This window comes from Pteropus medius, unplaced genomic scaffold (genome assembly GCF_902729225.1).
Source record: "Pteropus medius unplaced genomic scaffold, Ma_sr-lr_union100, whole genome shotgun sequence".
NCBI classification, from domain to species: domain Eukaryota; kingdom Metazoa; phylum Chordata; class Mammalia; order Chiroptera; family Pteropodidae; genus Pteropus; species Pteropus medius.
This window is the reverse complement of record NW_024345601.1, coordinates 6609025-6626067: the sequence shown is the minus strand read 5'-3', so window position 1 is coordinate 6626067 and position 17043 is coordinate 6609025. Positions and strand designations below refer to the sequence as shown.

Below are 17043 nucleotides of genomic sequence, written 5' to 3'. Positions count from 1 at the left end.
GAATGTTTGAGACACAGGTTGGCTGAGGAATGCTTGAGTTACTATACCATAGTGCCCAACCCAATGACTAAAAAATATCATTTCACCACCCAAGGATGTGAAGGCTTTTAGGCTGCTCCTCTATGAGACCATCTAAGGTTTTTTGTTATTTGTTAGTAATGGGTTTTCATAAATGTTTCCTCTGGAAATTAGACCTTCAACTTTCTAATTAAGAGAGATATAAAGGTACAACTTCTTATTAAGGAAGCCACGGATTGACTCAAAACCATGGCTGGATAATAACCCCTACTTGGATTTGTTTAACAAAACTTTACATGGCACACATTAATTGTGGGGCCTTGAACTCAGCCTAAAAGACATAAAAACCCAGGGCTACCACCTCCTCAATACATGGTTACTCTAAATTTCCTCCCAGTTGGTTTCCAGCCAGATCTTGGTTGTGCACGTTGCTCATGGTCTTGAGGAATCGCTTTCTTTCTTCTTGTTGCTTTATAAGGATTTACCTGCTTTTTTTTTTTTTTCTGTTTTACCTTCTGCTCTGTTTCCTCTGAGGTTCTCCTAAAATAACACCCAAGTTTATTTCACTTTAAATGTTCTATTGCCAGCCCTACCAAGGTTAATAACAATAACAAAGGCCTGAGTTGGTTCCTCAGAAGCCAACTCTGAGAGGAGGATTAGGGAAAAGAGATTTATTAGGTGAAACACGAGGAACTAAGGCTGAAAGGGAAGGGTAGATATCAGGCCACATCCCAAGTGACTGCAAAATCTAATGGTGATGCTCACCAGAGGATAAAGATCACATCTCAGCCTTGTCCCCACAAGGGCAAAGATTCATGAATATTGATACCTTTCCACACCCTACCCATCATCATTAGTTAAAAGCTGCCCTGGGGGGATTTGAGTCCCAGACTCCTTACTCTCTGATTGCATCTGCAAAGCAGTTTCCAGCAGCCGGAGGGCAGTCCTGTGACAATTGCTATGTGGGGGACACAGGGCGAGCAGGGGCAGATGGGAATGGTAAAAGATAAGATAGGACAATATTCCTTACAGCCATGCTAAGGAAAGCTCCAAGGCCCGTAAGTTCTCCAGAGCTTTGCCTGAAGCCCTATGTCCTTTTAAGCTGTGCTCTAGTCTCTCAGTCCTCTGCATACAGCGCCCCTCCTTGTCATTTCAGCCCCTCCTTCAACCAGGAAGGCTCCTCTTAGCAGGCACAATCAGGCCTTCGCAATGGCTATCAGCTATGGACTTTTCAGTCTCAAGTGGGTAATTTTCTCTTCAGGGGATCTGCAATGATTGTCTGTTATCTCCATTTTCCCCAGGCTCTGCACAGGAAAAGGACACCTAAGGGAATCCCCTTGTGCTCCGGCCCAGTTGCCAGGGATGCAAAGTGTGCCTAAAACATATACTTAAATCTCAGGAAGATTGGGAGGGGATACTTACAAAAATAGATGTGATTGATTTTTGAAAATGTTACCATTTGGGGGCTATTTGAACTCTGGTGTCACCCCAGCGGCATGGGAGTAGGGGGTAACAACGCAGAAATGCAATTCACATTTTTTCCTCGGTTCTTCCCTGCTGACGCAGCAAAGAATTACAGCTCAGCAAGATTTAAAGAAAGTAAGATTTATTGAAAATATATTTTAGAAGGAGATGGGCTACGCTAAGGAAAGCTGTAGCCCTGTGGAATTTGGGAGATGAAAAGATAAAAGATACAGAACACCCCAAGGGAGGAGGACCTTCTTAGCGAAGAGGGGCTGTAACAACACAGAACCAAGGTCTGTATTATATTATAGCCAAGATGGTGGTTACAAAGACATTCCTAGCTGATTGGCACATGAAATCATTTTGATTGATATTTGGTTGCTATATAACTCTTTGCCTAGTGCCTATTTGCTTACTCAAAGTTCTACCACCAATTCAGTGTTCTTTGTGCAGTCTCAAGGCTGGGCCTCCGTTCCTTTGTTCCACTGCCGCTCATATCTAACTAGCTAGGTAAAGTTTCCCCTCTCAAGTATTAGGAATCCAAATCATTGGGTATTTTGGGCAATGACTGCTTTAGCTACTTCAGGCTGAGAAGGGACAGAGGTGGAGGATTGGGCCCCTTATACTTGCTCTCTGTCGACTGGGGGTAAAGGTTGTTTATGCTCATCTAGGGGACTGCAATATGGTATAGGAGCTGTTGACTAGTTTGAGTGATAGTTTCCTTGAAAGACCATCTGCAGATGAATTACCTGGACTCTGGAAGAAACAAATTGAACAAGGTGATTTAGAAGTGGTGGTCCTAGGAAAAGTAGAATAAAAAGTAAGATTAGGGGAACAATGGGCAGTAGGAGAATGGACTGTAACCACGATTGCCAATTTCCAGTAAGGATGCCTACGCCAAAGTGTTCTATCTGGTCTCTAATTTAAGGATGTTTTGGATAGATGTGGAAACTTGTCCTGATCGACTGACATAGAAACAGCTTTTTTCTTCGAGGTAAGTGCGTATTCCCCCTTGTCCTGCTCTCAGAAGATCCAAAGCTCTTTGATTCTGAAGTACTATGCCTGCTAAGGAGTCTAGTTGTTCCTGGATTTGGGTTAGAGCAAAGGCTGTCTCCTTGATGACCTTGGCAGTTTCTTACAATAGTTCTCTTTAAAGGTCAAGTGCAGTGCCACTTGTAGTGGCCCCCACAATACAAAACTTGTCTTTTTTTTTTCTCAAAGAGGAACCTCGGGACTTCTGTTGGTTCACAGGTGTGAGCAGAGCCCTCTGTATGGGCCTCTGGTGTCTCAAGGTAAGGTTTGAGTCAAGAGTGATGGATCCAACTGGAAATTCCGGGGACTTTTACTGCCATATTTGTTGGTACCCTTGGCTCCAGTCCAGTGATGGCAATTTCTTGCCATGGGGCCAACTAGAGGGTCCTCCTCAATCCCTTGCAACCATTTGGAAGCCTGTGGCTTATTCTGATCCAAGGGTCCTTCAGCCTGAGGAGAGCAGCCTAATGATTCAGCAGTTGGCACTTGTACCAAGCAGATTTGAGAGGCTTGTCCTTGTTGGGGCATTTTTTGGCTCAGTGCCCAGGTTGGTGGCAGACGATGCACTTTGATGAGTTATTCTCCGTGGGAAGCTGGGCCACCATGGACGTGGACTGAAATTGGCCTTGAAGGGCCGCTAACATTTGAGCATGCCTAAAATCTTTCCTTCGTTCCTTCTCATGAGCTTGGGCCTCTAGCATCTGGTCCAGTAAGTTCTGTAGTGTGGATCTCCAGTGTAGAAGAGGCAATTGAAATTGTAGATAGTGAGACTAATTAGGCAGGGAGCAGAGTGGCTGTAAGGTACTAGTGATGTAGGACGTGGTAGATTCCCCAAGTTGAGGGGAACTCAAGCTTTGCACTGTGAGAAGGGGGCTCTTGGTGAAGCAGAAATAAAGAATTCAAAAGTATGAGAGAGTCTTAGAGAGACTCAGACGAACAGAGATAATAGAGAGATGGGGACAGTGAGAGAGACAGAGTAAAGGCCCTGAGAAGAATCAAGAGAAAGACACTGAGAGGGCCCCCGAGTGTTCGGGGAACTCATAAGAAATTGGTTTAATTGGAGACAAACGTATCTAGCTGTTGATTTAAAACACAGAAGATTATTTTGAAGAAGCGCAGAATTCTTGTTTTTCACTCCGTAAACTTTTTCACAGTATCAGTATAAGTCTGAAGTTTTAGTAAACATTGTCTACTATTCAGCAGAAAGAAAACAACTCTAATTAGGTATTGGCTTACTTTTCATATTTAAGTTTTAGCTTGACCATAAATAACATTTCCTTTCTCAGGCTGATGGCATTAAAAGTAAGCAAAGAAGTAATTTATTTGCCCTTAATAGTTCTATAGAGGGTGAGGAAGGGCAGGGATAGGGTGTAGCTTGTGAGCCCAGCCACTTTTTTTAAAAGTGCCCCCATTTTACTCTAGCTGCCTCAGTCTGAGGCAGCAATGGCTGTGTTACATTTCTGCTTATCTGCAAGACTGTGAAAGTTTCTGAGAGTTAGAAAAACCTCATACGGCCTTTAATTGTAAATGATAAGTAAAAGTAAGCAATTAGCATTTTTAAATTGGTAAACTTAGGCGACAATACGAAAGAAATAAAAATGAGTTCGCGTGATAGAGTGGGGAAACTTAGAAAGTAAAGAATGGCTCCCGAAAGCCTATTTCTAGAATGGTAGAGTTTGCGGGGCGGGGGGCGGGTGTAGAGAGGGGAGGAAATAGCAGAGGAGGGTATGCCTAAAAGCAAAAGGGCAACAGCTGGGTGTCTGAAGACAAAGGAGATGGGAGAAGAGAAGGAAAAAATGCAACTCCGGCTGGGGAGATACTGTGGTGCAGCTTCCTGGCGTGAAGTAGCCATTCCTTCAGCCTCGGGAAGGGTAATTTCATGGCCCCCTGGCAGGAGAGAAGACACCTTATGGTTCTGACATGGAGCTCAAACTTCTGGCCTGAGAAGCTCCCTCTCCAGTAAAGAAAATGCCCCCCGACTCCAGGAGAGAAGAGATTTTTAGGACTGTGAGTGAAGAGACAAAGGCGATCAACTGAAAGGGCGGGCAGAGAAACCAATTAGAGCTGAGTTTGAGTCTGGAAGTGTGTCAGCCTGCCCACTGAAGGGTGCGTCTGCACCCTGCGCTTGAGGACAAGCACCGCCATTGTTTTTGGGGGAGGCTAGAGGGTGGAGCTTTGTGGGTTCAGTCAATGAGAGAAGCATGCACACCTGCCTGAGAGGGAGAAGGGTTGCATCCGGTTCACCTACGGAGAAATGGATATTTACTCAGCCAGGGAGGAAGATGCTGAAAGTAACCAAGAGAAAGACACTGAAAGGGCTCGCTGCCAGCAGAAATCATGAGTTGGTGAATATTTCGTCCGCCCCGTACAAGGACAGGTATATGTGGAGTGGCTTTTAGGCCTGCCTCCCCTTGGCAGAAGAGGCGAATAAAGTACAGATTCTGGGTCCCAGCGTCTAGCAAACTGCAGAGGTACCATGCTGTTTTCGCTTGACAAGCACTGAGAAGGAAAACACCTGTGTCTCCCCAACCTCAGGAGAAATTGAGAGGCGAGATGAAAGGAGAGATCATAGAGCCTCCAGCAGAGAGTGCCATGAAGCCTGAGCACTTTCCAAGAGGATGTCCGAGTCCCTGGCACCAAAACCTGTTACCATTGGAGGACAGTTTGAATTCTGGCGTCGCCCCAGCGGCATGGGGGCGGGTAACAACGCAGAAGTGCAATTCACATTTTCCCTCCGTTCTTCCCTGCTGACGCAGCAAAGAATTACAAGTCAGCAAGATTTAGAGAAAGTAAGATTTATTGAAAGTATGTTTTAGAAGGAGATAGGCCGCGCTAAGGAAGGCTGTAGCCCTGTGGAATTTGGGAGGTGAAAAGAGAACAGAGTACACTCCAAGAGAGGAGCATGTTCTCACCGAAGAGGGCTATCACAACACAGAACTGGGAAGGTCTGTATTCTATTAGGGCTAAATGGGTGGTTACAAAAGTGTTCCTAGGTGATTGGCACTTGAGGTCATTTTGATTGACACTTGGCTGCTGTATAACTCTTTGCCTAGTGCACATGTGCTTATCCAGAATTCTACTACCAATAAGGTGTTCATTGGGAGGTCTCTAGGCTGGGACGCCATTTGTTAGGTAGTTTGACTAGCTACCTAACAAAAAGACTTCATTTTAGGGGCATTTTGTTTCAGTAGGACCTCTCATATTACACAAATGATTTACTGTAATATGAGAAGGGTTTTTTTGTTTTTGTTTTTGTTTTTCTTTTTATTTATTTGTTTGTTTGTTTATTTTTACCTATTTCCTCCCTTTGCTTCTATGTAAAAGGAGTTTACAGATGTAGACATTTGGAACACAATGCACATTTTGGGGGGTTTAGCAGGTTTATGGTGACCTGTTTTCATTTTTACATATGTATAGTGTACAATGAAACATTCCTACGAGTCACTGGAGAAGGCTTGGGCAAAGACAAGTTTCTTCTTTTGTTGGTTCTGACATTTTGTATACAGTAAATTCACCTTGGAACTAATCCAGCTGTCTTTGTGGAAAATATGAAGTTTGGAAGAGGACTGCTACTATTCTTGGCTATGTAATAGTTTGTTTTATACTGCAGGAGTTGTAGTTATAAACATGAAAGCAGCTGACAATAAACGACTTTTTGACAGCTATTTCCAAGGTATAATGAAAATAAAAACAAAATTATTTCTTAAATTATGATGCCTGGGTGCATGGTGCATTCCAAACACTTCACTGGCCATTTCCATGTGATCTCATTTAGTCTCCTTTAAATGGCCTTGACCTTCAGGTTACTTAGCCTTGGGGATGGAAAGTACACTGATAGTATTTGCATTTTCCAGAGTAATTTGTTAAGTAGACAGCATCCTTTTGTTCTATTCACCTATGTAATGGTGGGGTGAGGAGAGTAGAATCATTGATTCTTCTTTACAGTTGAAGAGCTTTTACATTGAAAAAAAAGTTGGAGGAAGCCAGTTTGTTAGTATTTTCAAAATTTTAAATGTACTTTTTTTTTTTTAACTCAATGGTTAAAGTTAATTTTAATTTTAAGAATGGAGTCGACCAGGATATGTTAAGTATATGAAAGCATAGTCAACAATGCTTGTTGCAGGGTTATTTGTTATAGAAAAATTTACAAACAATCTACATGTTCATCAATATGGTAGTAGTTAAATAACCATAGTGTAACCACACCATAGAATAGTATATAAACATTAGAAATATAAAATAGATCAATATACACTGAAATTGAAAGTTTCTAAGATCTAGCACATGAAAAAAGCTAGTCTCAGTACATAAAACATAATGTATACTCTAATTTATGTAGAAAAAGATAATATGATTGCATAAGCCATATAACTCAATTGTTAATTAATTCATTAGATATCTAGTGAGTCCCAGGCCCTATTCTAGGTGCAGGTGATACAACGATAAGTAGAACAAAGGCCTTCAATGGGAGTTTGCATTCCATTGTGGGGAAGTGAAGTTGAGGAGCCAGTGAACAAGCAAACAGCTGTGTGTTGTTGATAAGGGAAGTCATAAAAGGATGCCAGGCAGCTGAAGGGAATAGAGAGTAATTTAGCTGGAGGCCAGAAAGAGCCTCTTTGAGTAGGCGACACTTGATCAGAGATTTAAATGGAAGTGTGCCTGGCAGAGGGGACAGTAAGACCAAGGCCCTGAAACAGGATTGTACTTTCTGTGTTTGAAGACTGAAAGGAGGCCCGAGTGGATGGAACTCTGAGCAAGGGGAGAAGTGGAAGGGAAGGAAGGTGAAGAAGCCAGATTACTGGGGGTTTAGAGGCCATGCTCCTGACTTCAAATTTTATTAAAGTGTGATGAGAAGTAATTAGAGGATTGAGATCAAGAAAAAGACACTATCTTAATCAGGCTTTACAATGTAAATGCATGCAGTGGTATGAGGCTCACCATACTATTGAGCATGATGGCCTGGGAGGAGGGAATTCTAATTAAATCAGAGGAAGGGAAGGGCATAGTTGTGGGAGAAAGTTCTCACTGCTGTCTGCTTACACCTGTCTCATTGAGTCTTTTGAGATTGTATTCATATGTTATCTCTATAATTAAGAAATATTAAAGGCAAAAAGATAGAATCAATTTTCCTAACATAAAATAATAAATAAATCCTTTAGTTAGCATTTCTTTCTGTGACTTTGAGCAAGCTTTCTTAGCTTTACTCTCCTCTATGTTTATAAAAAGAAGATAATATTTTCTTTATCACATGATTGTTCAAGAGAATGAATAAAATAATATGCATAGAGCTCTTGACTCAGTGCTTGGAACAGTGTGGCAATTCAAGAATAACACGTATTATTGTTGCCGCATTGCCACCTCCCATATCCAAACACTGTGAAGAATTCAAGATGCTATAAAGTTACCCATCTCTCTGTCACCTTTATCCTGAGCTATTGAGAAGGATAAGAGGCTATTTTATAGCATCATAGAATCGAATAACTGAAAAAGTCATCTGGTCCAACTATGTTCCTTTTATAAATGGAAAAACTGAGGTCCTGAGGGGGATATGCTGTTGGCTCTCAGATTTATAGCTAGTGGGTGACACTGGTCTCTTGCCTTCTAATTCAAATCCCTATTTACTGCATCAGTATTTTCCTAATTTTAGGCATTCAATTTTACCTTCTAATGTGATAATTACCTGATATTTTAGTAGACCCTTTAAGTACATTTATTTTCAAAGGAAACTTTATATTATCACCCTAAGTGGAAAACCATTAGTCCTTGTTATAATATAGTATAATAACTTATAGTTTTAGCATATTTATGTTATTGCTATTACCACAGTAATACTGTGTAACAAACAACTTCAGAACTTAGTGACATACAATAATAAACAGATCTTCCTTGTACCTGCACCAGTGGGTTGCTCAGCTGATCTAGGTCGAGTTCAGTTTATCTCCTCCACTTGTTTCTCAGCCTCTCTGGACCAGCAGCTACATGAAGCATGTCCTTCTCATGGTTCTTCTCCAAAGGCAAGAGTGCAAAAGTTCAACCCTAAATGGCACATCTACTATTACCTCATTGGCCAAATGGAGTCATATACTCAAATCCATCATCAATGAGACAAGAAAAATGCATCCTCTCTTAGTGGAGAAACTGCAAAATCATATAGCAAAGGATATAGCAGAAGGAGGGATAAAGGCTTTGGAAAAATAATAGAGTATATCAAAATAATATGTACATGTTACATTGAAACGAGCAATGCCTATCTATTTGCCAACTCAAAATATCTTGCATACATGTAGAGTTAGGCATATCACAGTTTGAGAAACACTGAAGTATGCTGCATTCTGGATAAGGAGACTACGATGCAGTCATTCTTCTGATAAACATCCAAAGGCAAAGAATGGTACCCTGAATTTTACTGATTCACGTTTCTTCATATCCTAGTAGGATATGAAGCAGGATGCATTTTATGAACTGGAATGCTTTACAAGTCAAGCATAGCTGTGATGATTGTCATTTCACTGGTTGTCATTTCTGGTGGATTGACTGGATAGCTGCCACCCTTTGACTTTCAACCAAATAGTCAATCAATTAGGGACTGTTTGAGGAGGGGTGTGTAGAGGTATGTGTCTTTGATGCTGTCCGAAAATCTTTGTTGGCAACACAAAAGAAGCCAGCTTCAAAATTTGAGAGTACTATGTTAGAGGCTTTGAAGGAAAGTTCAGAGTCAACAGTGAAGCACTCATGAAGGACTGGATCAACCACCATTCTTGAGAGGACAAGGATAAAACTGGAAAACATGTATCTACAACTCTGTATTGAAAAGTGATTCAGAAGTACTGAACTCTAAATGTGAGAAAGTTTTAGGAAATCCTAACCAATTTATCTCCTTTTTACCTATGCTCTAGAGCAAGATGTGACTTAAGAAATTATCTAAATAAATCCAAAATAGCAATTTCGATAAGTACACAATAAAAATCCTAAATGATAAGAAAACATTTGTTATGTTTAATTTACAGACTTTCCTCTTTTTTAGTGATACACAAAGTTCAACAAAATAATAGTGTTTCTTACAATTGACAGTTTTCTCAATTCAGTAGAATGTGATATATAATTCAAAACAACTAGATAGAGATATATCAGGTATCATGTTTTGCTTGTAAATATTGGAAAAATCTAACTGACATTGACTAAACAATAAGGGAAGTGTTGGCTCAGCAATTGAAAGATTCTAGAGCTTTGGAGCACTTTAAGTTAGTTTATAGCAACAGCTCAGTGATGTCAATTCTCCATCTCTCCATTCCTATGGCTGAGGGGAATGTTTGCTACTTACTTATGTCAATCAACACATTCTTATAAACTGTGAGTGGACTCGGTCCTACTCAGGTTACAAGAATGCTGCATAAGCCATGGGTGGGTGGATGGTAATGACCAAGGATAAGGAGGAGAGGAAGAAATTTTCACTTTGCCAGAATGCATGAATGAAGAATCATGGGTCAAGGAAAGCAAGTAACAGTTATGATGTAGGCTTGCTTATTGCCTTGATTTTGATGTACTGTTAGGGTCAAGACAAAGAAGGTTGAATGGGAGGATGGGAGACAGAGTATACAGTCCTAAGGGTTTGCATTTTTACATATCTATTTGGAATCAACATGAAGGACTAAGGAAATATTTTCCAGGCGGTGGCCCAATCTATAATTTCACAAAAGAAAAATCCACTCTCACTCTCCGTGTCAAATGATTATGTTTTTTCTTCCAAGAGACCAAGTACTTGCTGATTTGGAGGGGAAAAAAACTGGATAAAAGTCAAGTGCTATAAAGCAAGTTTCTGATGGCTATATACTAGACCTGATTAGCATAGAGAATTCTTGCTCCTGGGTCTTGCTGGAAAGAGAATCTGGAGCCTTACAAATTACTCTGGTGATGTCATTCCCCCAGTTCTACAGGTGACTGCTGAGTTATGTGCACTTAAAACAAACCAGGATAATTGGCCTGAGTTTTGGTACAATTTATCATTCTTCCACGAAAGGGACTTTTGTGGGAGGTGGTTATGTTAAATACAGCTTTGAAATTAAGAAATCCCATGCTACTCACTTCTGGTGGCCCCACCAGAAATTTATTATAGCAAAGAACACAGGCTATGTGCTATAAAATCCCTTAGCTAAGCTCACTTCCCCACTCTTTTTTTTTACTTTTTATTTTCTGCCCTCAATCTGTTTCTTTCTCACTCTCTTAAGTAGTAAAAACTGATTAATGGAGAAGATTTAGTTTAGATGAATTATATGCAAAGTTGTTTTACATACATTTTTTGCATGATATTGTATTTCCATCTCTGCTTTATCATTGCCTTTTTGTTTAAATTAATACAATAATATTACCGAAGTTATCTTTTATTATGTGACTGTTCACCTTCACATTCAAGGAAACCATGTCATTCTCAGATGAAGCTATTCGTCCTTGTTAAAACAGACAAGGCAGTTGGTACATTCAAACTCAATTATTAAGTTGCATGATTGATTCAAAGATAGAGCTGGGAGCTGAGGCAAATGAAATTTGCCATTAACTGTTCAGTGTATGCTCTCTTCTGCTAGATCTGATGGAAAAACAACTTACATAACTGGGTCTAAAAGGGAAGCAGAAATGAGTTAACTCAGATAACTTTCCCATGAAGCAGATTCTGAGACAGAGTTTAGGGTTCAGGATGTTTAGGAAGGTGTGTTCATGGGATCAATACCTAGAGAAGAGAAAAGAAGGAAACGGAAGTAGGCAGAGGGAAAGATGAGTTGTGATGCAGGCTCAGTGATGGCCCGCTGACCCCACGGGGAGTTCTGGAGCTTGTAGGGCTGGCTCATCAATGTTGCATTGAATTGAGCCAAGATGAGCCAAGGCCTTTATACTCTGTATTGATTAGTTATTGGTTGTGGACCATCCTTGACCTTGACTGAGGTGGCTCTTTGCATCTGAGGCAGTGTTTGAAAAGGAACTCCGTGACAGCACTGCTGGGATCTAGGCCCTAGATTCTAGGGCAGTAGTCTTCAACCCGGGCGATTTTGCCCCTTTGAGGACATTTGACACTATTTGCAAGTATCTTTGATTATCAAATGGATAGAGTCCAGAGCTACTGCTAAAAATCTCAAAATGCACAAGACAGCCCCCAAAAACAAAGAATTATCATATCCAAAATATCTGTAGTGCTAAGGATGGGAAAACCTGCTCTAGGGCAACAAGTCCCCCTTTGAAGTGGAGCCAGATGGACATCACGGTGCCCACCATAGTAATCAGTATTAATCAAGATATAACTACTTGTCAGAGAGAATGCTGTGTTTCTTACTCCTCCTAATCCTCCCATAGACCCCTTGAAGGGAGTCTCATAGCTTCCATTTACTGGTGAGGAAACATGCTCAGAGCAGTTAAATAAACTGCTCAACATTATAAACTGGAAGAATGCCCAGGTAGAAGTTAGAGTGAACTTGCTTATTGAAAACATTGGGGTATCCTCCAGCTTTCACTTGATGGCTCCATGCAGCAGCTCTCAGACCTTTCTCTTTCTTTACTGTGAACACAAGGTGGATGATGTTTGCATGCTCAGTTTGCTCTCTTGAAATTCCTTAGGCATGAGCTGTAAACTTAACTCTCTCTACCTCATTTAAAAGGCACAGTGGGACGTGAGTGAATATGACAAACATTATAGGGATGACTCTGACTCCTCTTTCATTCGTATTTTTAAGTGGGCCATTCCTGTACTCTGAGCCCTTACTATTAGTAACAAATTGCCTACAGAAACTTGCAGTCAATTTTCAAACCGAGAGTAAGACCTGTTGATAGTCTTGGTGAATCGAATGCCTATGAAGATACTCCAATATTTTTAGGAGAATCTGCTTCATACTCTTTCTTCACGGTCTGTGTCATTGGGTGGAATGAGTCATTCAAGAACATTTTTCAGATCTTATTGGCACCTCAAGAATCCAAGTAATCACAAAATTAACTCATTAATTTACTTCAAAACCAACTCCTACTCTGTTCTAGAAATTGTCTTATTTTCTTGTTGTAAACAGTAGCATATACTAGTAAAAGAAGAGAAAAAAAAATCTATCATTTTGAAGACATATAGGTGAACTTAGCAGAATTAATTATTATTGTCTCTAAAACAAAATTGTATAAGTTGTCACTTTTTAAATAGGACATCCATGTAAAGGGAACAAACATACGTTCCACAAAAACATGAAGGAAAATAAAATGTAGTACACGGTTAACCCAAAGATATAAAGAAAAAGGACACGTTTTATTATTATTGAGCTCAATAATAATGTTATTATAATCAATAGCAGCTGCGGTTTTTAGATTCTTTGTGACAGTATCAGTCACTTTTTAAAAAAAATTCTCAGCACATTTCTATATGGTGAATATTATCATTATTTTCAATTGAAAAATACAAAGACAGAAAGATGAAAATAACTTGACTAACTTTACATACAGGTACATTGGCAGGGAACATTGCCATGCTTAGATCACTTTCTGCTGTTAGCCTAATTTAGAGTTAACTATATATTTACATTTGTTCATTTACTCTCTCAACTAGCTCTTTAAACAAGCTAAGTAAAATATGGTGTCTTAGTCAGAGTTGCTATAACCATTTGCCATGGACAGGGTGGCTGAAACAAGAAACATTTATTTCTCATGGTTCTGGAGGCTGGGAAATCCAAGATCAAGATGTCAGCAGATCTGGCATTTGATGAGGGCCTGCTTCCTGGTTTGCAGACAGCCTTCTTCTCGTTTACCTTCATGTGATAAAAGTCAGGTGCTAGCTTTCTTCCTTTTCTTATAAGAACACTAATTTCATCATGAGGATTCTACCCACATGACCTAATTAACTCTCAAAGGCCCCACCTCCAAATACATATTAATTAGAATTTCCACATGTAAATTTGGGAAAATACATTCATTCGTCGTATGGTATAAGCAGTGGTGTGCTGGTAAATGTTTAAAACTGGATTAAAATATGAGTATGTAGGTATGTATATAAGTTTATTTTTTAATTTTACTGATAAAAAGAATGTGTAGGATAAAATATCCTTTATTATAAAATTTTTATAGTTAATTGATTCTTACAAAATACTTTTATTTAATTTTATCAAAATTTTATAGCCAGCCTATGTTTTTGGTTGACTCACAAGTATAGACTTGAATGTTGATTGATGTTTTCAGATTTTAGGCCATCCACATGACATCATTTAATATGAAGCTGGGACAAGATACTGAGTAGCACATCATTACATAGTATTTCCACCATACACATGAGATAGACATAAGTAATCTTAAGAGCAGAGGTAATAGTAAAATGTGGCAAAATAATTAGGAAGTGATGAGATGAATTCTAAGTATTCGTTTTAGATATAACTTATTACAGATTTATGTGATTTATTTTTTTAATAATAACTATGATTAACAATTGAGTAACAAGTTTCCTAAAAATTTTAAAAGTTGGCTCTCGTGAGCTGGTATGATTTCTGGTAAGGACAAGTTTTCAGTGAATCAAATATGTCTGTTTCTACAATATGTCTTCCAACTGAGTGAGGTTGCAGAGCTCTGAGTATGAGAGGGCACCCCATTATCAAGCAAAATAGATGTTGAAATAAATGATGTTAAGGTTGGGTAGAGAGTTATTCTTTTGAAATTTATTATTATTTTTGTGGTTTATTCACAGGCATTTCCCTGCATTTCAACTGGCATTTATGGTAAGTGATCTAGCTTTTGGTAATGTTTATATTTCCTCATTTAGGTGTTAAAGGTGAGGATAACAGGAAAAATAAGAGGTTTCTCTAATGGATATAGTTTGCTGTTATTTAAAGAGACTCAAAATGCAGGTCAGATCCCACTGAAGAATCTCAAGAGGCTATTTGGATATTCTTTTGTGTTCTTGAATGTTGTTGTATTAGATATCATATGTAATGATTAGATACACTGTAGCTTAATGTCTTGTTAAACAAAAATTTTTGCTCTGGTAGGATTTGACCTCTAATGGGTGTGTGTGTGTGTGTGTGTGTGTGTGTGTGTGTTTTAACATAGTCAAGTTTATCTTAGATGAATCATAATGCATATAAAATGTAGCATTATCATGATTTTGTAGTGAATTATAAAATAATAGAAACATTAAAATGAGCATACATGATATATGCATATTTAAATTTTAAAAATTCAAATAAGTGATTGTTAATAGAAACAAATAATTTTAATAAGCCGAAAAAAAATTTGTTTTAGTATTGATAGACTGTTTTAGGTAGAACTGCTTCACTTATAGATGGAAGCAATTTTTTTTGTAATGACTTGTTTTCATTAGCCTAAAGCTCTCTATTCCTTTACCTAGAAAGACATTTCCTGTGTGTCTTTCTCAGGCCGTTAATAAATCTGTTTTGCAATATTAAGGTAAAATGGAGTTTATTTTTCATTTTAGGTCTCTCTGATCAAGCAAAGTAGATTACAACCTTTTTGAGCTCAAACGTGTAGACTGTTAACTAGAAAATCAAATATATACGAACGTAAAGAGGAATACTTAGAATGATGTAGAAGTTGGAGACTTATTTCTCCAGTATTTCCTTTGAAGGTTTTCGTGAGAACAAAATGGAAAAAGTAGGCCTGGATCAATTAAGTGGGAAAGGGTTTGGTCATGCTATTTAATAATAGATGGCATGCTTTTTTTCTCTCTGGATTCTGCTATAGACTGTCTTTGTAGAAGTATAATGGACGCTGGGCTGGATAGGGCTAAACTGGAGCATCCCTATCGTGGATGTTCTTTCTTCGCCACAGATACTCGGAACTGTTAAGTATTTACTTAAAGGAAGCATTCTGTACAAAGTTGTACCTGATCAAGAGCCCAAATCTTCATTTCACCATGTCTAGAGTCAAATCAAACTCCAATGCAGAAATAATTCTTATTTTGAGAATGTTCTCTCATAAAAATCTTGATTTTCCTTGACCAAAAAATAAATACATAAAATAACCCAACTGCCAAAAACAATACTATGCACATCATTTTCTATGTTTATTACCTTATCATATCATTGATAATTTTTTTTCTGAGAATCTTATGGTAACATGCAAAGACTTTCAAAAGGTAAATTAAACATGATATACTTTTTAAAAAGGGTGAAGCGGCAAAAAAATAAACTAGAAAAGTAAAGGAAAATGAGGAGGGACACTAAAATTAGAGGCTCAAGAGGGGATAATAAGAACTAAAACACACCTAAAATAGCTCTTGGTTAATTTTAATCCCCAAAAGACAGGGATTTCTCTTTAGAGATAGTGCTATAGCTCTAAATATAACAACTGGTTTAGTACTCCGTTGTGTTAGATGGGAGGGAAATATTGAAGACCATTGATAGAGTCACATATTCTCTGCCTTGGAGGACTGCAACCAGATAAACTTAAGGAATTTCCACAATGCCAGGTCAAAAAATACAGTTTTCAAGTCCTGGGTACTCATCTCTTTTTCCCCTCTATTTTTTGAGTAAATTTAAAAGTGAAGTTGATACCCACCATGCCAGGTACCATGTTGCCTTTGGTTTACCCTAATGGAGCTTGAGACCTAAATTTATTTTTAGTTCCATGAGTTCCTATTTTAGTAACTTTTAGAATAATCTAAAATTCCCTTTAATTTATGCACAATTTAGCATTTTGCAATTTGAAATTATTTCATATGTCCCTTGTGCAGTTATAGCTTTCTGATCATTCCTTGATTTTCTCCTAGAACCAATATATTGTAGATCACTTATATTCTTGCTCTTATTCAGAATCCTGCTCTGTCTCTTCCATTATTTGTATCAATTTTACTTTTATCTTTACTTATTGAGATTTAAAATAATACTTCACTTAAAGAAAATAGTCCACAGCTAAAAAGAAAAAATAAAAAAGCAAGCCAACAAAACTCCCAACACTTTATAAGTTACACTAGAATGGATTTAGAGCAAATATTCAGAATAGTCTCTTGGTTCCAGTCCTTCCCCTTCTTATTCCAAATTCTAAACTTTACTAGACTAATTTTTCTAAAATACCATTTGGTACATGTTTTCCATCTGCTCAGAAGATTTTGATTGTATTCCATTACTTTTAGGTTAATGTTCACTCTTTTTAGACTGAACAATAGCCACTTTATGTATCACCCTAAACCAGTTCTTTCAAAATTTGTTAAAAGAGGAAATAAAAACTCTTCTCAAGGATGTGAATTGGTGTGCCAGAAAATTTATATGTACCTTTGCCTTTGCATTTTTAAAAAGGGAATTTAGTTTGCAGCATTTCCCAAGGTTATTTGACCATAGAAATTATTATTCTCTCAACTTTTCTCAGGATGACTGTTTTCTCCAGAATATAGTTTGAGAAATTTCTTGGCATCTATCATGAACATATCTTCTGTTATGCACAAATGAGCTGATGAATCTTAGAACGTGGCATGTACCTTCCCAGATCCAACCTTTGTTGTGTCCAGAATAACCAGACCCAACTTGAGTGCTCTTAACCAGGAGACAGTTTATTAGCCGGCGGCTGTCC

The 17043-nt window shown here is 38.5% G+C and overlaps 1 protein-coding gene across 1 annotated transcript in view; it reads left to right on the top strand.

Moving 5' to 3' along the window:
- Positions 1-17043, top strand: part of MACROD2 (mono-ADP ribosylhydrolase 2) — a 1804338-nt gene that overhangs the window by 1264485 nt on the left and 522810 nt on the right. Inside the window, exon 7 of the mRNA XM_039874459.1 lies at positions 14207-14237. Within this exon, the coding sequence (XP_039730393.1) occupies positions 14207-14237 (31 nt within the window). The remainder of the gene's footprint in view (positions 1-14206; positions 14238-17043) is intronic.